Here is a 25826-nt window from a genome sequence, read left to right as displayed (position 1 = left end):
GCTTTACATGTTTGGATTAATTATCTCTTTTTCCAGCCTTTTCTGACTAATTAAGACCCTCCCCAAACTTGTGAACAGCACTCATACTTGGTCAACATGGGAAAGACAAAGGAGCATTCCAAGGCCATCAGAGACAAGATCGTGGAGGGTCACAAGGCTGGCAAGGGGTACGAAACTCTTTCCAAGGAGTTGGGCCTACCTGTCTCCACTGTTGGGAGCATCATCCGGAAGTGGAAGGCTTATGGAACTACTGTTAGCCTTCCACGGCCTGGACAGCCTTTGAAAGTTTCCACCCGTGCCGAGGCCAGGCTTGTCCGAAGAGTCAAAGCTAACCCAAGGACAACAAGGAAGGAGCTCCGGGAAGATCTCATGGCAGTGGGGATATTGGTTTCAGTCAATACCATAAGTAACGTACTCCACCGCAATGGTCTCCGTTCCAGACGAGCCCGTAAGGTACCTTTACTTTCAAAGCGTCATGTCAAGGCTCGTCTACGGTTTGCTCATGATCACTTGGAGGACTCTGAGACAGACTGGTTCAAGGTTCTCTGGTCTGATGAGACCAAGATCGAGATCTTTGGTGCCAACCACACATGTGACGTTTGGAGACTGGATGGCACTGCATACGACCCCAAGAATACCATCCCTACAGTCAAGCATGGTGGTGGTAGCATCATGCTGTGGGGCTGTTTCTCAGCCAAGGGGCCTGGCCATCTGGTCCGCATCCATGGGAAGATGGATAGCACGGCCTACCTGGAGATTTTGGCCAAGAACCTCCGCTCCTCCATCAAGGATCTTAAGATGGGTCGTCATTTCATCTTCCAACAAGACAACGACCCAAAGCACACAGCCAAGAAAACCAAGGTCTGGTTCAAGAGGGAAAAAATCAAGGTGTTGCAGTGGCCTAGTCAGTCTCCTGACCTTAACCCAATTGAAAACTTGTGGAAGGAGCTCAAGATTAAAGTCCACATGAGACACCCAAAGAACCTAGATAACTTGGAGAAGATCTGCATGGAGGAGTGGGCCAAGATAACTCCAGAGACCTGTGCCGGCCTGATCAGGTCTTATAAAAGACGATTATTAGCTGTAATTGCAAACAAGGGTTATTCCACAAAATATTAAACCTAGGGGTTGAATAATAATTGACCCACACTATTATGTTGAAAATTTATTAAAATTTAACTGAGCAACATAACTTGTTGGTTTGTAAGATTTATGCATCTGTTAATAAATCCTGCTCTTGTTTGAAGTTTGCAGGCTCTAACTTATTTGCATCTTATCAAACCTGCTAAATCTGCAGGGGGTTGAATACTACTTGTAGGCACTGTATATCCCAGTACACTTCAGAATTCATCCGGCTACTCTTGTCTGCTGTAATGTCATCAATAGAGATGAGCGAACCGGTCCCGGTTCGGCTCGAGGCCGGTTCGCCGAACGGAGGTCCCGTTCGAGTTCGGCTCGTCGAACGTTCGACGAACCGAACTCGAACTGCATAGGAAACAATGGCAGGCAATCACAAACACAGAAAAACACCTAGAAAACACCCTCAAAGGTGTCCAAAAGGTGACAAACAACTCAAACACATGGGAAAGTGACAAGGACATATACTCATGCGAAAACAAAACAGCTGGACAAGGAAAAAGAGGAGGACACACAGATATATGAGTATATGCAAGGAAACATCGATTCCATTATTGTGCAACTTGAGCCCTGCTCATTTTAGACTTCCAATCTGGATAAATTGCCTGAGCTCGCCACGTACGCCTTGGGGATCTTGTCGTGTCCTGCAGCCAGCGTTCTCTCGGAACCTGTCTTCAGTGCTGCTGGGGGTCTGCTGGCAGATAAGCACACGTGTCTGTCCACTGACAATGTGGACATGGCTCTCAGAGGACTTTTCTTCCCCTGGGTCAGCCAGGGGACGGGAAAGGCACGCGTATTTTTGAGAGTGCTTCATGCAAAGCATCTTTTTCATCTTGAAAATTGGGTCAATTGATGCCAGTCAAGTGGGGTGTGTGTGGCCCAATTAGTGGCAACGAGGGAGACTGTGGTTGGAGTACCCTCGCTGTGTTTCTAAAAGAACCAAGATGAACAAGTCATGGCTCTCAGAGGACTTTTCTTCCCCTGGGTCAGCCAGGGGACGGGAAAGGCACACGTATTTTTGAGAGTGCTTCATGCAAAGCATATTTTTCATCTTGAAAATTGGGTCAACTGATGCCAGTCAAGTGGGCTGTGTGTGGCCCATTTAGTGGCAACGAGGGAGACTGTGGTTGGAGTCCCCTCGCTGTGTTTCTAAAAGAACCAAAATGAACAAATCATGGCTCTCAGAGGACTTTTCTTCCCCTCGGTCAGCCAGGGGACGGGAAAGGCACGCGTATTTTTGAGAGTGCTTCATGCAAAGCATCTTTTTCATCTTGAAAATTGGGTCAACTGATGCCAGTCAAGTGGGGTGTGTGTGGCCCAGTTAGTGGAAACGAGGGAGACTGTGGTTGGAGTCCCCTCGCTGTGTTTCTAAAAGAACCAAGATGAACAAGTCATGGCTCTCAGAGGACTTTTCTTCCCCTGGGTCAGCCAGGGGACGGGAAAGGCACGCGTATTTTTGAGAGTGCTTCATGAAAAGCATATTTTTCATCTTGAAAATTGGGTCAACTGATGCCAGTCAAGTGGGGTGTGTGTGGCCCATTTAGTGGAAACGAGGGAGACTGTGGTTGGAGTCCCCTCGCTGTGTTTCTAAAAGAACCAAAATGAACAAATCATGGCTCTCAGAGGACGTTTCTTCCCCTGGGTCAGCCAGGGGACGGGAAAGGCACGCGTATTTTTGAGAGTGCTTCATGCAAAGCATCTTTTTCTTTTTCAAAAGGGGGCTCAACCGATGCCAGTCAAGTGGGGTGTGTGTGGCCCAGTTAGTGGAAACGAGGGAGACTGTGGTTGGAGTCCCCTCGCTGTGTCTCTAAAAGAACCAAGATGAACAAGTCATGGCTCTCAGAGGACTTTTCTTCCCCTGGGTCAGCCAGGGGACGGGAAAGGCACGCGTATTTTTGAGAGTGCTTCATGCAAAGCATCTTTTTCTTTTTCAAAAGGGGGCTCAACCGATGCCAGTCAAGTGGGGTGTGTGTGGCCCAGTTAGTGGAAACGAGGGAGACTGTGGTTGGAGTCCCCTCGCTGTGTCTCTAAAAGAACCAAGATGAACAAGTCATGGCTCTCAGAGGACTTTTCTTCCCCTGGGTCAGCCAGGGGACGGGAAAGGCACGCGTATTTTTGAGAGTGCTTCATGCAAAGCATCTTTTTCTTTTTCAAAAGGGGGCTCAACCGATGCCAGTCAAGTGGGGTGTGTGTGGCCCAGTTAGTGGAAACGAGGGAGACTGTGGTTGGAGTTCCCTCGCTGTGTCTCTAAAAGAACCAAGATGAACAAGTCATGGCTCTCAGAGGACTTTTCTTCCCCTGGGTCAGCCAGGGGACGGGAAAGGCACGCGTATTTTTGAGAGTGCTTCATGCAAAGCATCTTTTTCTTTTTCAAAAGGGGGCTCAACCGATGCCAGTCAAGTGGGGTGTGTGTGGCCCAGTTAGTGGAAACGAGGGAGACTGTGGTTGGAGTCCCCTCGCTGTGTCTCTAAAAGAACCAAGATGAACAAGTCATGGCTCTCAGAGGACTTTTCTTCCCCTGGGTCAGCCAGGGGACGGGAAAGGCACGCGTATTTTTGAGAGTGCTTCATGCAAAGCATCTTTTTCTTTTTCAAAAGGGGGCTCAACCGATGCCAGTCAAGTGGGGTGTGTGTGGCCCAGTTAGTGGAAACGAGGGAGACTGTGGTTGGAGTCCCCTCGCTGTGTCTCTAAAAGAACCAAGATGAACAAGTCATGGCTCTCAGAGGACTTTTCTTCCCCTGGGTCAGCCAGGGGACGGGAAAGGCACGCGTATTTTTGAGAGTGCTTCATGCAAAGCATCTTTTTCTTTTTCAAAAGGGGGCTCAACCGATGCCAGTCAAGTGGGGTGTGTGTGGCCCAGTTAGTGGAAACGAGGGAGACTGTGGTTGGAGTCCCCTCGCTGTGTTTTACATGCTTTTAGAAGGGCATGACATGGCTGGGAGGTTGACTTTCATCATCTGCAAACTGTTGGCTACCAAAATGCTGCCTTTCCAACAACTGTGGTTATAGACAATGAGGAACATACTGATGAAGATGAGACGCAGATACCCGATTGGGATGACAACTTAAATATTCGGTCAGGGCAAGAAGAGGCTCGGTCTGAGGGGGAGGGGAGTGCAAACACAACAATTGATGATGAAGTTCTAGATCCCACCTACTGTCAACCCACAGTCAGACACTCGAGGAGGTCAACAGAGGCGGTGGAGGAGGATGCAACCGACGACGAAGTAACCTTGCGCCTTCCTGGACACAGTCGGAGCACTGGTAGCACGTCTACAACTGCATCCTCAGCCACCACTCTGCCTCTGAGCATTATTCGGGGTGGATCAACAGGTCGCATGGCCTCTAAGCCTTGCCTAGCCTGGTCCTTTTTTGACATAAAAAAAGATCGCCCAAATTATGTGATCTGTAACATTTGGCATGGTTATCTTAGTAGAGGTCAAAACCTCAGCAGTTTGACAACTTCTTCCATGAATCGTCACATGAATAAATATCATATGGCCTGGTGGGAAGCTCACCGTGCTGCAATGCGGCCTAGCGGAGCCAACCATCCACCGCCTGCCCCTTCCAGTGCATCCGCGCGCTCGTCATCTTCTAGGACTGTGGGGACAGCTGTCACACCTGTTTTTCCACCCACAACTTCCACCACTGTAACCGCAACAGGCAGTTTGCTTGGTAGGTCGTCAGTTGGTTTGGAAGGGGAAACAAGTGATTGTGTACAGCTCTCTCAAACATCGATAGCACCAACGTTGGATGAAGGCAACATCATGTCTCCGCCTGCACTTTCCTCACAAACCTGCATTTTTCCAGGGACACCCTACTCAACACCGTCTACACACAGCAGCCAGATCTCTGTCCCTCAGATGTGGTCAAATAAAAGGCCACTTCCTGCGACCCATGACAAAGCTAAGAGGTTGACTCTATCCCTCTGTAAGCTGTTGGCTACCGAAATGCTGCCTTTCCGCCTAGTGGACACACAGGATTTTAGAGACCTTATGTCTGTCGCTGTGCCCCAGTACCAGATGCCTAGTCGCCACTACTTCTCTAAGAAAGGTGTGCCCGCGCTACACCAGCATGTCGCACACAACATCACCGCTTCCTTGAGAAACTCTGTGTGTGAACGGGTGCATTTCACCACCGATACTTGGACCAGTAAGCATGGACAGGGACGTTACATGTCGCTGACTGGCCACTGGGTAACTATGGTGATAGATGGTGAAGGGTCTGCTGCACAAGTCTTGCCGTCCCCACGACTTGTGTGTCAATCCTCTGTCTGTCCAAGTTCCGCCACTGCTTCTGCATCCTCCACCTCATCTGGGTCCTCCACCTCCGCCCCAAGCCTGCCTGGTCAGGCCACCAGCGTTCTCACTGCGCAGAAGGAATCACGCAACCCTCATTACTATGCTGGCAGCAGAGCGCAATGGCATCAGGCGGTCTTTAGCTTGACATGTCTTGGGAATAAGAGTCACACAGCTGAGGAGTTGTGGTCAGCTCTGCGGTCCGAGTTTAATAAATGGTTGTCTCCACTCAACCTGCAGCCTGGTAAGGCCGTGTGCGACAATGCTGCAAACCTGGGTGCGGCCCTTCGCCTGGGCAAGCTGGCACACGTGCCTTGTATGGCTCACGTGTTTAACCTTGTTGTCCAGCAATTTTAACCCACTATCACGGCCTAGATGGGCTTCTGCACAGGGCATGGTCACTCTCTGCTCACTTCTGCCGTTTAAACGCCGCAGCTGACTTGACTTGCATTGCTCCAGAAGTCTTTCAGCCTGCCGGTTCATCACCTGAAATGCGATGTATCGACACGCTGGAATTCGACTCTCCACATGATACAGAGACAGCACCACCGAGCCCTGGTGCATTACGTCATGACGTATAGCCTAGGCCAATGAGATGCAGAGGTGGGGCAGATTACACTGCTAGAGTGGTCTCAGATCAAGGACCTATGCACCCTTCTGCACAGTTTCGACATGGCGACGAATATGTTTAGCGCTGACAATGCCATTATCAGCATGACGATTCCAGGCATTTACATGCTGGAGCACACGCTAAACACTATTCGGAGTCAGGGGGTGGGACAACAGGAAGGGGAGGAACTACAGGAGGATTCATATGCGCAAGACACAACAACATCACCAAGGTCCAGACGTTCATCATCACCAAGGCGCCAGGCATGGGACCATGGGGGACAGGGATCAACAAGGGCGCATGGTAGCAGGCGAGATGTTGAGGAAGGTGCAGGAGGACATGAAGATATGGAGGACGAACTGTCCATGGACATGGAAGACTCAGCAGATGAGGGGGACCTTGGTCAAATTTCAGTTGAAAGAGGTTGGGGGGAGATGTCAGAGGAAGAAAGAACGGTTAGCACCTCTATGCCACAAACACAGCGTGGACTTTGTCCGCATGGCTGCGCAAGACACATGAGTGCCTTCTTGTTGCACTACCTCCAACATGACCCTCGTATTGTCAAAATTAGAAGTGATGATGACTACTGGCTTGCCACACTATTAGATCCCCGGTACAAGTCCAAATTTTGTGACATAATTCCAGCCATAGAAAGGGACGCACTTATGCAGGAGTATCAGCAGAAGCTGTTACTCGATCTTAGATCCGCTTTTCCACCAAACAACCGTGCAGGTGCAGGGAGTGAATCTCCCAGTTGTAACTTGACAAACATGGGACGGTCTCGTCATCTTCAACAGTCTACACGTACCAGTAGGACCGTATCTGGTGCTGGTAACAGCAATTTAATGGAATCTTTTCATAATTTTTTTAGACCCTCCTTTGCAAGGCCACCAGAGACAACAAGTCTGACACATAGTCAACGGCTGGAGAGGATGATACAGGAGTATCTACAAATGAACATCGATGCCATGACTTTGGAAATAGAGCCTTGCTTATTTTGGGCTTCAAATCTAGAAAAATGGCCAGAGCTATCCAGTTACGCCTTGGAGATTTTGTCGTGTACAGCTGCCAGCGTTGTCTCTGAACGTGTCTTCAGTGCTGCTGGGTGTGTGCTGACAGATAAGCGCACGCGTCTGTCCAGTGACAATGTGGACAGACTGACGTTCATCAAAATTAACAAGTCATGGATCCAGAAGGAATTTACAACCCCTGTGTCATCCTGGGGAGAGTAAATGCTTGTGGATTTGGAATGTGCTTGATGCAAATCTAGCTGTGAAGTGTACAACTATGGCACAACTGCTGCCACTGAATGGGTGGGTGTGTGTGGGGCACAATTTTTGGAAAAAAGGGAGGCTCCGCTTGGAGTAACCCTTGCTTACATTGTTTTTAAAAGGAGCCAAGATGACCAAGTCATGGTTCAGCAAAGACTTTATCTACCTACCCCGGTGTCATGCTGGGGACGGTTAATTATGGCGTATTTTTGAATGTGCTTGATGCAAATCAAAACATCCTGTTTGCAACTAGGGCACAAGTGCTGCCACTGATGGGGTGTCTGTGTGCCCAATTTTTGGAAAAAAGGGAGACTCCGCTTGGAGTAACCCTTGCTTGCTGTGTTTTTTAAAAATGATACAAGATGAACAGATCTGAAGGCAAGATGAAGGCAACATCATGTCTCCGCCTGCACTTTCCTCACAAACCTGCATTTTTCCAGGGACACCCTACTCAACACCGTCTACAGACAGCAGCCAGATCTCTGTCCCTCAGATGTGGTCAAATAAAAGGCCACTTCCTGCGACCCATGACAAAGCTAAGTGGTTGACTCTATCCCTCTGTAAGCTGTTGGCTACCGAAATGCTGCCTTTCCGCCTAGTGGACACACAGGATTTTAGAGACCTTATGTCTGTCGCTGTGCCCCAGTACCAGATGCCCAATCACCACTGCTTCTCCAAGAAAAGCATGCCCGCGCTACACCAGCATGTCGCACACAACATCACCACTTCCTTGAGAAAATCTGTGTGCGACAGGGTGCATTTCAACACAGATACTTGGACCAGTAAGCATAGACAGGGTCATTACATGTCACTGACTGGGCACTGGCAAACTATGGTGAGAGATGGAGAAGGGTCTGCTGTACAAGTCTTGCCGTCCCCACGAGTTGTTTCAATCCTTCTTCTGTATGTAGAAGTTAATACACTGCTTCTGCCTCTTCAACCTCGTGTGGGTCCTCCACCTTGGCGCAAACCCTGTGTGGTCAGGCCACCCTTCCTTGCAACTGCGCACAAGGACTACCACACACCTCCTTACTATGCTGGCAGCAGAGCTCAATGCCATCAGGCGGTCAAAGTTTTACTTTGAAATGTATGGTAAATGTGAGTCACACCGCTATTCCAGAGAATAGTAGTCAGGCAGGGTCAAAACATTAATTGAGGAACAGGAACAGAATGGGACGGCCAGGACTTAATCAGAAAACAAGCAGAGGTGAAATGCGGATCGGCCAACAAGGTACATAAACAGCAAGCAGGAAAAGTAGTCAGGTAACAAGCACACAAAATCATAAAACTGAACTGGGGGTAAAATTAACCAGAGGTTCATAGCTATGTCTGGCAGTGGTCTGCAGACAGGATGGGCATAAAAAAGGGTGTGGTGTCTTCCCATTGGTTGTAGCTGAATGATGGTATTTCATCTGTGAGATACCCACCAGCTACATTCAGCCAGAGATTCTGCATCTGTCAAGGTAATGCAGCCCAGTGGGTGAGCATAACCTGCGTCCACCTGCGCCGCTGGCATCGACTACTCTCCCATCATCAGCACTATTCATGAAAGGAACACGTTGTCACCTGGCGACCGGAGTACAAATTGACGGAGCGGACTCCGTTGGTGACTTAACAGCCGTGTGCGGCAATGATGCAAGCCTGGCTGCGGGCCATCCTCAGGGCAATGTGACACACGTGCCTTGTATGGCTCACGTGTTGAACCGAATTCTCCAGCAATTTTTAAAACACCATCACGGCCTAAATGGCCTTGTGCAGCGGGCACGCTCGCTATGTGCTCACTTCCATCGTGCGCACACAGCAGCTCAACAACTTTCATCACTCCGGAAGTCTTAGGGTCTGGCAGTTAAACGCCGGAAATGCGATGTTCCGACACGCAGGAATTGGAATCTGCACATGTTGCAGCGTGTGTGGCAGCACCGCAGAGCCCTGCTGAAATACAGTATGACATATAGCCTGGGATAACTTGATCAAGAGGTGGTGCAGATCACGCTGCTGGAGTGGTGTCAGATCAAGGACCTATGCTCCCTGCTACACAGTTCACAAATGTCGACGAAGATGTTTAGCACTGGCAATGTCATTCTCAGCGTGACAATTCTGGTCATCTACATGATGGAGCACACTGTAATTATTATTTGGAGTCAGGTGTTGGGACAAGAGGAAGGGGAGGAAGTACAGGAGGAGTCATATGCGGAAGGGATAACAAGATCTACGAGGTCCAGATGGTCAGCGGCACCTATGCGGCATTCATGGTGAGGGAGAGGGATTAACAAGGGCGCATAGTATCAGCAAAAAGTGTTGATGAAAGTGCAGGAGCCCATGAAGAAATGGAGGACGAACTGGCGATGGGCATGGAAGACTCAGCAGATGAGTGAGAGCTTGCTCACATTTCGGTTGTGCGAGGTTGTGGGGAGAGGGCAGAGGAAGGATGCACGATTCTCACCTCTCTGCCACCAACACACCAAGGACTTGGTCCTCCTGGATGCACAAGACACATGAGCGCCTTCTTGCTGCACTACCTACATGACCCTCGGATTGTATGAATTTGAAGTAATCCTGAATACTGGGTTGCCACACTGTTAGATCCCCGGTACAAGACAAAATTTGGCGAACTAATTCCTGCCATACAAATGGACGCACGTATACAGGAGTATCTGCAGAATGTGGTACGCAATCTTAGATCTACTTTTCCACTAAACACCAGTGCTGCACAGAGTGAATCTCAACGCTTTGTCATGGATAGGAGGAAATGGTCTTTTACTTGTCCACATCGGAGGGACCGAGGGCTGGCTGCTGTGCTGAGATGGCGTTGAGTACGGTGTCCCTGCACAGTTGCACTTTTGGTCATATCCCAAAATGAGTTGAAAAAGGACAGATGCTGTTGGAAAGGGGAACAGGTGTGTTGGAAAGGGGAAAAAAGTTTTGGTCCGTGGATTTGGTGGTTAAGCAACTGTAACATTTGCTGAAGAAACACCATCTGTTACAGTGGGACTGGCAGATTTGGATAAAGTGGTATATAATCTGTGACCGCTAATATAACGAAAATTAATAAGAAAAGAAAGAGAAAGGTATATATCCCCATCAGCAGTCAGTGTCCACCGTGCTCCCAGTTGGAAAAGGAGAGGTTGGCAACTGGAAGGTTTGGTGGAGGATACAGAGCTGTGTGGCTATGAAACTAATAGTAGCCTGAACCGAGTTAGACGCCATTCGGATCTGGAGACTGTGAGCCCTGTTAGCGTCACAGGGTCCACATGCCCACCCAGCCCAGGAACTCCCTGTTAACAACACAGGGGCCATTGAGTACGCTGACCGTGTGCGTAGGGGCACACCTGTGGACAGCAGGCGCATCAGCAGCAGCAGGCCTGTTAATGCCACTGTGCTGCACAAGCAGGACTGGTAGGACAGGAGCTGGTCTTAACCGTTCTGCGTTACCAACTGTGGTGGTGGCCTGCATCGACGCCCTATCCCTGCCTACCTCTGGCCTAAAGCCGCAATGGGTTCAACACATGGAGGTGTGCTCTTTCGGAGCATAATAGAAGACTGCGCACCTCCTTGTTGGCTCCAGCCCCTTTTATAACCTGGGTCCGCCCCAAACCAGGGTGAACCACAATGCACCTCCTGGAGACAAAAGTAGAGTGACACGTCATGAGTGGCATAACTAGCGTCCTATTTGGAACCGCAACTTCAATGATGACCTCATGGCTGCCATGACCCAAACACCTCACCAGTCATCGTCTGACCATCAATAATGCGGTGACAAGTCATAAGTGTGGGCCTCTGCAAGCCATTTGGGAGGACACCTGATGCCCTGTGGTCTATATGGGACCCCCACATCAGGGCCAGGGCCAAAGAGTTCATTACCGGACCTAGTCTCTGATGCAGGAAGTGCCTGAGCATGCTCAGTAGCATGAAATACAGTCTCTGAAAAAAGACTATCAGCTTTAGCATGGTGTCTAGGCACAAAACAGGACTTAGACCCGGCACGGAATGCAAGCACCTGTGCAAAGAGGCTTTTCACACTTAGTGTGGGAGCATGCGCTGTATCCCGAAAAGAAGACTTAGCGTCAGGAATAACACAGTCAGGCTGAGCATACTCACTAGGCGAAACACTGTAATTATGCTGCAGCTGGGGTACATCGGCACACGCATGCGCACTAGCTGCCTCTCCACACTTAGACGTGGAGGGGAAATTGCTCTTGGAGATGCTGTCTATGAACAGAAGGAAAAGCTAAAGGAAGCCTGACTTTCTATCCCTCCGAATTATGAAATGCAGCAATGAATTCCATGAGTTTGCTATAACATTAGCGTAGCAAAATGTGCATGAGGGTGTCATGTGGAGGTGCTAGAAATAGCTTGTCACCAGTGGGGCACTAATGGAATACAACAGCCAGTTCTATGATGCCACTAAATGGCAGTATTTTGTGCTATCATTATAGCTTATTAAAAACAGAGCAGGAGGGTGTCATGCAGAGGTGCTGCACATAGATTTGCAGTAGTGTGAATAGACAAAAGTACAATAGCCACGTTTAGGATGCCACTAGGTACACTGAGTGTTTGCTAGTATAATGGCTTAGTTTAAAAAAGTTGGAGTGTGCAATGCAGGCAGACGTGCTGCAAATATGTTTACAATAGTGTGAATAGACAAAAGTCCAATAGCCACGTTTAGGATGCCACTAGGTACACTGACTGTTTGCTAGTATAATGGCTTAGTTTAAAAAAGTTGGAGTGTGCAATGCAGGCAGACGTGCTGCAAATATCTTTACAATAGTGTGAATAGACAAAAGTACAATAGCCACGTTTAGGATGCCACTAGGTACACTGAGTGTTTGCTAGTATAATGGCTTAGTTTAAAAAAGTTGGAGTGTGCAATGCAGGCAGACGTGCTGCAAATATCTTTACAATAGTGTGAATAGACAAAAGTACAATAGCCACGTTTAGGATGCCACTAGGTACACTGAGTGTTTGCTAGTATAATGGCTGAGTTAAAAAAAGGTGGAGTGTGCAATGCAGGCAGACGTGCTGCAAATATCTTTACAATAGTGTGAATAGACAAAAGTCCAATCGCCACGTTTAGGATGCCACTAGGTACACTGACTGTTTGCTAGTATAATGGCTTAGTTATAATGAGTTTGAGTGTGCAATGCAGGCAGACGTGCTGCAAATATGTTTACAATAGTGTGAATAGACAAAAGTACAATAGCCACGTTTAGGATGCCAGTAGGTACACTGACTGTTTGCTAGTATAATGGCTTAGTTTAAAAAAGTTGGAGTGTGCAATGCAGGCAGACGTGCTGCAAATATCTTTACAATAGTGTGAATAGACAAAAGTACAATAGCCACGTTTAGGATGGCACTAGGTACACTGAGTGTTTGCTAGTATAATGGCTTAGTTTAAAAAAGTTGGAGTGTGCAATGCAGGCAGACGTGCTGCAAATATGTTTACAATAGTGTGAATAGACAAAAGTACAATAGCCACGTTTAGGATGCCACTAGGTACACTGAGTGTTTGCTAGTATAATGGCTTAGTTTAAAAAAGTTGGAGTGTGCAATGCAGGCAGACGTGCTGCAAATATCTTTACAATAGTGTGAATAGACAAAAGTACAATAGCCACGTTTAGGATGCCACTAGGTACACTGAGTGTTTGCTAGTATAATGGCTGAGTTAAAAAAAGGTGGAGTGTGCAATGCAGGCAGACGTGCTGCAAATATCTTTACAATAGTGTGAATAGACAAAAGTCCAATAGCCACGTTTAGGATGCCACTAGGTACACTGAGTGTTTGCTAGTATAATGGCTGAGTTAAAAAAAGGTGGAGTGTGCAATGCAGGCAGACGTGCTGCAAATATCTTTACAATAGTGTGAATAGACAAAAGTACAATAGCCACGTTTAGGATGCCACTAGGTACACTGAGTGTTTGCTAGTATAATGGCTTAGTTTAAAAAAGTTGGAGTGTGCAATGCAGGCAGACGTGCTGCAAATATCTTTACAATAGTGTGAATAGACAAAAGTACAATAGCCACGTTTAGGATGCCACTAGGTACACTGAGTGTTTGCTAGTATAATGGCTGAGTTAAAAAAAGGTGGAGTGTGCAATGCAGGCAGACGTGCTGCAAATATCTTTACAATAGTGTGAATAGACAAAAGTCCAATAGCCACGTTTAGGATGCCACTAGGTACACTGACTGTTTGCTAGTATAATGGCTTAGTTATAATGAGTTTGAGTGTGCAATGCAGGCAGACGTGCTGCAAATATGTTTACAATAGTGTGAATAGACAAAAGTCCAATAGCCACGTTTAGGATGCCACTAGGTACACTGACTGTTTGCTAGTATAATGGCTTACTTTAAAAAAGTTGGAGTGTGCAATGCAGGCAGACGTGCTGCAAATATGTTTACAATAGTGTGAATAGACAAAAGTACAATAGCCACGTTTAGGATGCCACTAGGTACACTGACTGTTTGCTAGTATAATGGCTTAGTTTAAAAAAGTTGGAGTGTGCAATGCAGGCAGACGTGCTGCAAATATCTTTACAATAGTGTGAATAGACAAAAGTACAATAGCCACGTTTAGGATGGCACTAGGTACACTGAGTGTTTGCTAGTATAATGGCTTAGTTTAAAAAAGTTGGAGTGTGCAATGCAGGCAGACGTGCTGCAAATATGTTTACAATAGTGTGAATAGACAAAAGTCCAATAGCCACGTTTAGGATGCCACTAGGTACACTGACTGTTTGCTAGTATAATGGCTTAGTTATAATGAGTTTGAGTGTGCAATGCAGGCAGACGTGCTGCAAATATGTTTACAATAGTGTGAATAGACAAAAGTCCAATAGCCACGTTTAGGATGCCACTAGGTACACTGACTGTTTGCTAGTATAATGGCTTAGTTTAAAAAAGTTGGAGTGTGCAATGCAGGCAGACGTGCTGCAAATATCTTTACAATAGTGTGAATAGACAAAAGTACAATAGCCACGTTTAGGATGCCACTAGGTACACTGAGTGTTTGCTAGTATAATGGCTTAGTTTAAAAAAGTTGGAGTGTGCAATGCAGGCAGACGTGCTGCAAATATGTTTACAATAGTGTGAATAGACAAAAGTACAATAGCCACGTTTAGGATGCCACTAGGTACAGTGACTGTTTGCTAGTATAATGGCTTAGTTTAAAAAAGTTGGAGTGTGCAATGCAGGCAGACGTGCTGCAAATATCTTTACAATAGTGTGAATAGACAAAAGTACAATAGCCACGTTTAGGATGGCACTAGGTACACTGACTGTTTGCTAGTATAATGGCTTAGTTTAAAAAAGTTGGAGTGTGCAATGCAGGCAGACGTGCTCTGCAAATGTCTTTGCACTAGTGGGACTATAGCAAAGTCCAATAGCCACGTTTAGGATGCCACTAGGTACACTGACTGTTTGCTAGTATAATGGCTTAGTTAAAAAGAGTTGGAGTCTGCAATGCAGGCAGACGTGCTCTGCAAATGTCTTTGCACTAGTGGGACTATAGCAAAGTCCAATAGCCACGTTTAGGATGCCACTAGGTACACTGACTGTTTGCTAGTATAATGGCTTAGTTTAAAAAAGTTGGAGTGTGCAATGCAGGCAGACGTGCTCTGCAAATGTCTTTGCACTAGTGGGACTATAGCAAAGTCCAATAGCCACGTATAGGATGCCACTAGGTACACTGAGTGTTAGCTAGTATAATGGCTTAGTTATAATGAGTTGGAGTGTGCAGAGGACAGGAGGGTACAGTGCCAGGATTGTGGGGCTCTGGGTAGAGGAATGGAAGCCTGCCTTTCTATTCCCTCCTAATGGTGAAATGCAGGGAGGAAATCCCTGACCTTGGCTACACAGACGCTGTTGCTGTTTGCAGGACCTGTCACCTATGGCTCTCTGACCCTGCCGGTTTGAGCCCTTAAAAGGACTGCTAGAAAGTGCTCTCCCTAAGCTGTCTAACGCTGTGTATGCAGCGCATACAGCTGTATCGGCGATAGGACTCAGGAGGACGGAGCTGCGACAGTGATGTCTGACACCAAAGACGCAGAAGGCAGATAATGGCGTCCTGGAGGAAAATGTCCGTTTTTATAATGCAGGGACATGTGACATGGACATCCTATCACACATGCCGTTGCTTCTCTGGCTAAAAGTCCACTTAGCTGTGTGTGTGTCTGGGATTGGCTGACATGCTGGCCCGCCCCACTACACGCGCGCGCCTAGGAAAGGAAGACAAGAAAAAAAAAAAAAAAATGGCGATCGCCATTATAGAAACAGCAGTGATCTGAAGGCGCTGTTCACGCACACTATACACTGAAATGTCATAATAGTGTGATTCACAGAGTGACTTACACTATTACAGCAGAAACCAAGCTAGGATTTAGCTGTTTTTTTGCTGCTAGAACCGTTCTCGAACGTTTCTAGAACTATCGAGCTTTTGCAAAAAGCTCGAGTTCTAGTTCGATCTAGAACATGCCCCAAAATCACTCGAGCCTAGAACTGGAGAACCACAAACCACGAACCGCGCTCAACTCTAGTCATCAATAAACACAAGTGACCCAGTGCCATTGAAAGCCATGCATGCCCATGCCATCACGTTGCCTCCACCATGTTTAACAGAGGATGTGGTGTGCCTTGGATCATGTGCCGTTCCCTTTCTTCTCCAAACTTTTTTCTTCCCATCATTCTGGTACAGGTTGATCTTTGTCTCATCTGTCCATAGAATACTTTTCCAGAACTGAGCTGGCTTCATGAGGTGTTTTTCAGCAAATCTAACTCTGGCCTGTCTATTTTTGGAATTGATGAATGGTTTGCATCTAGATGTGAACCCTTTGTATTTACTTTCATGGAGTCTTCTCTTTACTGTTGACTTAGAGACAGATACACCTACTTCACTGAGAGTGTTCTGGACTTCAGTTGATGTTGTGAACGGGTTCTTCTTCACCAAAGAAAGTATGCGGCGATCATCCACCACTGTTGTCATCCGTGGACGCCCAGGCCTTTTTGAGTTCCCAAGCTCACCAGTCAATTCCTTTTTTCTCAGAATGTACCCGACTGTTGATTTTGCTAATCCAAGCATGTCTGCTATCTCTCTGATGGATTTTTTCTTTTTTTTCAGCCTCAGGATGTTCTGCTTCACCTCAATTGAGAGTTCCTTAGACCGCATGTTGTCTGGTCACAGCAACAGCTTCCAAATGCAAAACCACACACCTGTAATGAACCCCAGACCTTTTAAATACTTCATTGATTACAGGTTAACGAGGGAGACGCCTTCAGAGTTAATTGCAGCCCTTAGATTCCCTTGTCCAATTACTTTTGGTCCCTTGAAAAAGAGGAGGCTATGCATTACAGAGCTATGATTCCTAAACCCTTTCTCCGATTTGGATGTGAAAACTCTCATATTGCAGCTGGGAGTGTGCACTTTCAGCCCATATTATATATATAATTGTATTTCTGAACATGTTTTTGTAAACAGCTAAAATAACAAAACTTGTGTCACTGTCCAAATATTTCTGGACCTAACTGTATGCTTCAGGTGGTTGTCCTGATGGAACACTGTCATCCTTTTCATACCTATAGTACTCAACTGTACGAATAAAGTCCTCTTGTAGGATACTCACATATAGCTCAACATTGAGACCACAATTGATCTTGGTCAAGTATCCAACGCCTTTGGCTGAGAAACATCCCCATATCATCAGGCTTCCTCCACTGAACTTGATAGTTCCTTCAGTTTCTTGATCTATTAGCCCTTATTCCCTTTTTTCTTAGAGACAATCAGAGTCTAGTCTATTGACTTTCGTCTCATCGCTTCGAATCACCCGTTTCCAATATCTATTGTCCACTTCTCGTACTTCATTGCAAACTCATGCCAACGCTTCTTATGATGATATTGAAGTTGAGGCTTCTTCACCTTTTTTAGGTAACCATTAGACTTGTGTAACATGCATAGCACAGTCCTTTTCTGGACATCTGTGATTTCACTATTCCGAAGCATATGAGTTGCCTCCACTGCTGTTTGTCGTGCCAGAACTGATAGACCTTGTTATGAGCCGACTTGTTGACTGATATTTTGCTTGGACGTCCACCTCTTGGCTTTTGGACAGACTTCATTTCATATTCTTCCAACTATCATGGCACTCACACGAAGCAGTTTGACAAGTTTCTTGGCCGATAAACTGGACGATGCTATTTCTCTTTTTTGGGAAATCTTCTTCATGGCTGCTCCTTGATTCGAACCAGTGACCTTTTCGTTTGGGGTATCAACTTAATAAAACACTGAGCTATCGGGGAATGAGAGAACAGGTTGTAATTTGTAGTATACAGGAAGAAAAAAAATCAAAAACCAGGAGCAAAACAGTAATCATTTAGTAATATTACAAGTATCTGCATAGCTAATCATATGCTAAATAGCTGCAAGTAAAACTTATGTATGAGATAGCCAAGATGATCTAATATATAAAGCTGAGTGTATGTGTGTGTGTATGTGTGTATGTCTGCTAAAGGAATCCGCACCGTTGCATTTACAATCACGAAATTTTGCACAGACACTCCATGTGACCCAGGGATCGTCATAGACTATGTTTGGGCTGCAAAATTTAACTCCGCGCTTTACAATTGCTCGCTAAAAATCCTGCCGCCATATTAAAGTGAATGGAGGTGGGAGCTATAGCAACTGTCAGTGGTTGCTATAGGAACAAAATAAACTGTTAGTATAAAAAGCATGTGTGAGAAAGAGAGAAAAAGACAGAGAGAGACGGGGAAAGAGACAGAGATAGAGACAGAAAGAGACAGACCTGGAAAGAGACAGCTGGGCAAAGAGACAGCCCTGGAAAGAGACAGACGGGCAAAGAGACAAATGGGCAAAGAGACAGCCGAGCAAAGAGACAGCCGAGCAAAGAGACAGCCCTAGAAAGAGACAGCCGGGCAAAGAGACAGCCGGGCAAAGAGACAGACCTAGAAAAAAACAGACCTAGAAAGAGACAGATGGGCAAAGAGACCGACGGCCAAAGACACAGCCCTGGAAAGACACAGCCCTGGAAAGAGACAGCCCTGGAAAGAGACAGCCCTGGAAAGAGACAGCCCTGGAAAGAGACAGCCCTGGAAAGAGACCGACGGGCAAAGAGACAGATCTAGATAGAGACAGACGGGGAAAGAGACAGACGGGGAAAGAGACAGATGGGCAAAGAGACAGCTGGTCAAAGAGACAGCCGGGCAAAAAAACAGCAGGGCAAAGAGACAGCCGAGCAAAGAGACAGCCCTGGAAAGAGACAGCCAGGCAAAGAGACAGCCAGGCAAAGAGACAGCCGGGCAAAGAGACAGACGGGCAAAGAAACAGACAGGCAAAGAGACAGATGGTGAAAGAGACAGATGGGCAAAGAGAAAGACGGGCAAAGAGACAGACCTAGAAAGAAACAGACCTAAAAAGAAACAGATGGGCAAAGAGACCGATGGTCAAGGAGACAGCCCTGGAAAGAGACAGCCCTGGAAAGAGACAGCCCGGGAAAGAGACAGCCTGGGAAAGGGACAGCCTGGGAAAGAGACAGCCCGGGAAAGAGACAGACGGGGAAAGAGACAGACGGGGAAAGAGACAGCCCTGGAAAGCGACAGACCTGGAAAGAGACAGACCTAGAAAGAGACAGACCTAGAAAGAGACAGACGGGAAAAGAGACAGACGGGGAAAGAGACAGCCGGGCAAAGAGACAGCCCTGGAAAGAGACAGCCCTGGAAAGGGACAGCCCTAGAAAGAGACAGCCCTAGAAAGAGACAGACGGGCAAAGAGACAGACGGGCAAAGAGACAGCCCTGGAAAGAGACAGCCCTGGAAAGAGACAGCCCTAGAAAGAGACAGCCCTAGAAAGAGACAGACGGGCAAAGAGACAGACGGGCAAAGAGACGACGGGCAAAGAGACAGACGGGCAAAGAGTCAGCCCTGGAAAGAGACAGACGGTCAAAGAGACAGACGGTCAAAGAGACAGACGGTCAAAGAGACAGACGGGGAAAGAGACAGACGGGGAAAGAGACAGCCCTGGAAAGTGACAGCCCTGGAAAGAGACAGCCCTGGAAAGAGACAGACGGGCAAAGAGACAGATGGGGAAAGAGAGAGACAGACAGACACACACATAGAGACAGACACAGAGATGAAGACAGATTGATACAAATAAAGAGAGATAGAAACAGACAGACAGAGACATACACACAGACAGACAAGGAAAGAGACAGACAGAGAGACAGACAAACAGCAAAACACATACAGAGACTGGGAGAGAGACAGTTACAATCCCAGACAACGCCCGGGTACTACAGCTAGTTGTCTATAACATGAAAGTAGTCTCACGTTGAAAGATGTAGTGGACGGTGAAATATGGAGCCTAAAAGTTAAGTTCAAAACATTGTTACCCTTTTTGCTTGTCACTTTATAAACAGTGCAAACTTCATGTACCAAAATCACATATATACATAAAGGGCACATTAATGTAATCCCCAACATTGGGTCATTACAATAGCACGCTATTTAAGTCATATGACTGCTACAGACTGCTGAACAGTAGCATCATCACTTACTACAGACCACAGAGCAGCCTGTGCTGGATCCACTGGGGTTACAACAGATGCATAAGAAACATTTTGTAGTTTTCACAGAATCTAAGCCAGAGGTCAAGATTGTATTTACAAAAAAAAAAAGATATATGAGTACTTCAAATTATCTAAAATAGGGAATTATTTTTGTGCTTTTCTGATCTACAAGATATAATACCACCTTATAGGAAAAAATCTACTTATATTTACATCATATAATACAGAAATGCTGGATATGACAAATATGGATGATAATTCTTTCAGGACAAGTCACATTATTGTACAAGAAAAAGTCCATAAATTATGTATGAAATGTTTGTACTTTATTAAAGACGAAAAAGAATGGTGGGTTGAGATTAATACATAGGTATACACATGCAATCATACATGACCAAAATGACATGCTATCTATAAAGATCATGGGAGAAATGGATGATAGCACTAATTAATCATTGTACATTTTTTATTTATTGTTGTGGATTGTTTATGCTTCTTTCTTCTACCAAGACTGTATTTAGTTTGTACAACTGTTTTAAAGGGGAGCTGCCAGAAAGGTCCAACCCTTCAGGTTGTTCATATGGTTATGTTGCTGTCAGAAAATGATATCCTCTACACCTCTCCTTATGCAATCGGTTGCTCTCTGACTGAAAAATCCCTGTACTTAAGCCAGTGAGCGGTCAGTCAATGAAGCAAAGGGAGGAGGGGCTGTGTGGGATATAGAGGGGAAGACAGAGGCTTGGAAAGTGTTTTGGCACACCCAGAGCTCTTCAACCTTGTTTGTAGAGATGAGTGGAATCGATCCGTGGGGAATCCAGTTTCAGTCAAATACACTGAAATTTGCAGTTTCATGGAAATTCAATCACCTTTCTATTCGATTTGCAGTTTGCACAAAAAAAAAAATGTACGCCGTAACGCAACCATTTCCCACATTGCTGGAGCATCAGAGAGCGGGCTAACATCTGTTTGTGTGACTGCCATGATATCATACGAATTATCGTATCTTGTACAGTGGTGGTCAGTATCTGGGCTATCACAGATCACCAGTTCCCGTGGAGCAAAGTTTCTATGACAGTGATTTTCCATTTCCATTAACAGGGTAAGTCTCGGATTGTAAGCTCTTCTATTCAGCCAGCTCCTCTCTCGTGTAGAATGTAAGCTCTTATAGTCAGCTTGCTCCTCTCTATCCCTCCTGTAGAGGGCAAGTGTGACGCCCTGGCAAAACCAGGTAGTCACAGAGGTTGAACAAATCTCTCAGGTGCAATACTCCATCCTCCTTGGCATACCAACACAAAACTCACACCCAGGTGCACAACACCAGCCAGCAAAGCCTAGTCACCCCCCATGACAATAGGGACACACCAGTGGGTGGGACCAGGTGGATGGGAGCGCCCACCTAGGGGTCCTGAGGTGTCAAGGGAAGGAAATAGACAGTTCAGTGAAGGGAGACGAAGTGGGAGGAGTGTGGAGTAACAGCGGAGTCAGGGGTTGGGGCCCCTGAACTACCGGACTACTGACTAGGTGGCAGACGGCAAGCAGGACCACAGGCGACAGAGATCCGGTCGCGGGAGACCTTAGGTGGACCGGGGCAGGGTTATAGCCCGCCGGTGCCGACAGCGGGAATCCGGTCTGGAGGCCGTGCACAGTCGGGGTGCCTGGACCCTAGTGCAAGGAAGGTTTCAAGCCCCTTGTCAATTGACCAGCCAGGGACAAGGTTCCAGGCCTTGTTACACAGTAAGCCCAGAGAACGAAACGGAAGCCCAACGCGGGGGATAGGGTGTCCGCCAAACCCACAGAGATCCCAAGGGTCAGATTTCACGGGCCACAGCTCCCATCATACAAAGTACCGGGAGTGGACTTCCCCGTTTCAAGCGGAGTTGTCCCATTGAAGACACAAACACTGAGTGCAGGAGGAAGGGACCCCTGTTTGCTACATCAGGGTGAGGGACCTGAATACACCCGCCGGAGGCAACCGGTCACTGGCAATTTGCTTTACCACTGGACTCTGTGTGCAATTCTTTGCAACTGTGAGTACACCATCCATCCCCGGTCCAACCCTGCATGACACTCTCCGCAGCCATTACTCCAGTTCACCTGGGCCCCGGGACTACAGCTCCCCTACCCATGGAGGGGATTCCATCCGGCTGCTCCGCTGCATCAGCCCCGGGCGTCCCATCACCAGGCAACGGCAGGGCTACCAACCCTCACCACAACCCACGGGTGGTGTCACTGACATACTGTTCCCCTGTAAATATCCCCTTTTATTAGTGTTGTGGGCAGCAGGCCGCTGCACAAGCCCCGGATCCGGTCGCCAGTCGAGCCGCAGCCACGATCCCGGATCCGAGTGCCTCGAGTAGCCCCCGCCCGCGACACAAGCTCTTATAGTTAGCCTGGTCTTCTATCCCTCTTGTAGAGTGTAGGCTCCTATGGTCAGCAGGGTCCTCTCTCTCCTGCAGAGTGTAATCTCTTATGGTCAGCCAGATCTTCTTTCTTTCTCCTTTCTCTCTCCTGCAGATTATATAACCTCTTGTGGTCAGCAGGGTGTCCTCTCTCTCCTATAGAGTGTAAGCTATTATGGTCAGTAGGGTCCTCTGTCTCCTGCAGAGTGTAATCTCTTTATACTCAGGTGGGTCTGTTCTCTCTCCTATAGAGTGTAAGCTCTTATAGTCAGCTTGCTCCTCTCTATCCCTCCTGTAGAGTGTAAGCTCTTATGGTCAGAAGGGTCCTCTCATTCCTGCAGAGTATAATCTCTTATGGTAAGTCGGTTCTTCTTTCTCTCTTTTGCAGATAATTATATAACCTCTTATGGTCAGTGGAGTCCTTTCTCCTGTAAAGTGTAAGCGCTTATGGTCTGCAGGGTCCTCTCTCTCTCCTATAGAGGGTAAGCTCTTATGGTTAGCGGGGTCCTCTCTATCCTATAGAGTGTAAGCTCTTTATACTCAGGTGGGTCCCTTCTCTCTCTTTTAGAGTGTAAGCTCTTAGGGGTACTTTGCACGTTGCGACATCGCTACTGCAATATCGTCGGGGTCAAATCGAAAGTGACACACATCCGGTAACGACGTCGCAACATGTAAAGCCTAGATGCACCGATAAACGATCGCAAAAGCGTCGAAATCTCGGTGATCTGTGTAGTGTCTGTCATTTCCATAATTTCGCTGCAGCAACAGGTACGATGTTGTTCCTCGTTCCTGTGGCAGCACACATCGCTGTTTATGAAGCCGCAGGAGCGAGGAACATCTCCTTACCTGCGTCCTGCCTCCAATGAGGAAGGAAGGAGGTGGGCGGGATGTTTACGTCCCGCTCATCTCTGCCCCTCCGCTTCTATTGGCCGCCTGCCGTGTGACGTTGCTGTGACGCCGCACGGCCCGCCCCCTTAGGAAGGAGGCGGGTCACCGGCCAGAGCGACGTCGCAGGGCAGGTAAGTGCGTGTGAAGCTGCCGTAGCGATAATGTTCGCTACGGCAGCTATCACAAGAGATCGAATCTGCGACGGGGCGGGGACTATCGCGCTCGGCATCGCTACAATCGGCTTGCGATGTCGCCGTGTGCAAAGTACCCCTTATAGTCAGCAGGGTTCTCTATCTCTCTCGGGTTCTTTTTCTTCCTCTCTCCACTCCTCCACATGTATTTTACAAGCAATTAAATGTTTTACCATATTGAGATTCATACAAATTTATTTGTAGTGAACTAAATTTTGTGGCAAAATTCTGCAAACTCGAATTTCAAAAACTCCGCTCATAACAATTGAATTACATGCAAATTAAAACAGCCATTTTTCAGTCACAGAGCAACAGATCGCGTAAGAAAAATTGTGGATGACATTTTTCAGAGAGCAACAAGACCATAAAATTAGTTTGGCAGATCATTCTGTCAGATTCCTTTTATGTTACAGGCGCCAATTTAGATGTCTGTGTGAATATGCAATTCTAGGAACTGTAGTTTATTCTTTATTTTAACCTATTTGTTTTGCAGACTGTATGACGGCAGACAACCAGTGATTGCAATTCTAGATCCCGTTATTATTAAGAACATTTTGGTGAAAGAATGCTTCACTAACTTCACAAACAGACGGGTAAGATTTCAGAGATAATGATGAAAATGACCATTTCTGGTATATGATACTTAACTCTCACAAAAGTGTCCTGAAAAACCTTAATTTTGGGGGCATCCAGATGGGACAAAAACAAAGTGGTAAAATCTGCTGCTGATCATGGAAAAGCCAGGGGCATTGTACATATATAAAAGTGATGAATGCACACTAGGTTTAAGGAGAACCTGTCAGCACTACAAAGTAAATGGCCATAATGTCCCTGTGATGCTGATTACATGGATACCTACAGCGAAGGAATCTGATCTTTGGTTGCTAAATCATTTTCCTCTAAAGTTTTCATGACAACATCATCCATGCATCAGGGCGGAATTTGGGTGGGTAGAGTCTTCTTCTTCTTTGACCCTTTGCCTGCCTCCTTTGTTCTTCTACTGGTCACTCTTTATTCAGTGACCTGCTTCCTTTTTTAAATTTGTGCCTCTGCTGCCATGATTGAAATAAGCAGTGTGCTTCTACAGGCGGTCTGCAGGTCTTCAAGAAATGACGCCAGATGTAGCGCATGCACAGACCAAGTTTTCAGCTCTGTGACTTCTTCATTAAGATAAAATCTTGAGCTGCACATGCTCCACATTTGGTGCTATTTTAATACATTCTGTAGAATAACACAGTACACGGCACAATTTTATTGAAGACCTGCAGAATGCCCTCAGAATCACACTATGTATGCGCTGCTCACTGCAATCATGGCTTTAGAGCAGAATTTCAAAAAGAAGGCATTGCTCCCACCTGGCCAGAATCCTACTCCACACTGATGAGGGGCAATACCCCGAAACAGCTGTCTGTGGATGGATACCTGGCCTTGGTATTTCTCTTGTCATATCTTTAAACTCATCAAGAGCTGGATATTGACTAAAAGGGCCACTTAATATGGTGGTTATGGTGGTCTCCTAAAAAGACCCACTCCTTGGCTAGGTCCTTCCCGTAGGGATATCTGGCTATTTTCTGTGTTGAGACTCCTAACAGAGGCTCCACGGATCTTTTTTGATTTGCATACTTCCCAGAGGGCAATGCACCTAGGATTTCACTGTGTTGAGCGCCTACACTGGCTGCTGGCAGTGTTTTCTCAGGCTGGTCTCCTCGATATCAGTGATTGTTTTGTCTTGCTGTAGAAGAAAGGAGTCAGGCAGAGGGGCGGAGAAACAGAAAAAGACCCTACCCTCAAGTACCGCCTCAATGCATGAATGACGTCATCATGAAAATTTTAGGAAAAGATTATCCAGCGACTAAAGATCGGATTCCTTAGGCTGGTTTCACATCAGCGTTTTTCTGGCGGTCGGCAAAAAAATGCAAAACGCATCTTGCAGGATCCGTTGTCTGCTCAATTCAATGTCAATGGACTTGCAGCAACATGCGTTTGCATGCGTTTGCGTGCGGTAGTGTCAGGATCCGGTGAGTTGCAGTTTTTTACCTTTTATCAAAAACGCAACCTTTCACCTCCGTCCAAAAACTGCAACTCACTGGATCCTGTACATTGCGGCAGTGGCTGCAATGTATTTCAATGGGCGACGGATCCGGTTTTAACAGTTGCGGTTGTATGCTGCAGGAAGGATCCTGTTTGTGTACCGCCCCGCTCTCAGCAGCCGAGCTGCTCGGATACGGTCCTTCTGTCGGTGGCTCGAGGGTCTCCGGACCCGGGGGTCTTGCGGACACTTCAAATGAAAAGGGGGGTGATGGGATGGTGGGTGTAGGACGTATATGTATGGGCTGAGCCGTACGGAGTTCGTGATATTGGACACCACCACTGCAGCTACGAGGCACCCGGGGGAGATGTTGTGCAGCAAGTTGTTAACCCCTCCGTGGGCAGGGATGGTGGCTCCGGGACCCGTTGGGGTTTGGTG

At 47.0% G+C, this 25826-nt stretch overlaps 1 protein-coding gene across 1 annotated transcript in view; it reads left to right on the top strand.

The window, feature by feature from the left end:
• LOC142295309 (cytochrome P450 3A9-like) overlaps positions 1 to 25826 on the top strand; it is a 132632-nt gene that overhangs the window by 19961 nt on the left and 86845 nt on the right. Inside the window, exon 4 of the mRNA XM_075338424.1 lies at positions 23853 to 23952. Within this exon, the coding sequence (XP_075194539.1) occupies positions 23853 to 23952 (100 nt within the window). The remainder of the gene's footprint in view (positions 1 to 23852; positions 23953 to 25826) is intronic.

Source organism: Anomaloglossus baeobatrachus, chromosome 3 (genome assembly GCF_048569485.1).
Source record: "Anomaloglossus baeobatrachus isolate aAnoBae1 chromosome 3, aAnoBae1.hap1, whole genome shotgun sequence".
NCBI lineage: Eukaryota > Metazoa > Chordata > Amphibia > Anura > Aromobatidae > Anomaloglossus > Anomaloglossus baeobatrachus.
The sequence above is the reverse complement of the archived record's forward strand: the minus strand, read 5'-3'. Positions and strand labels throughout refer to the sequence as shown.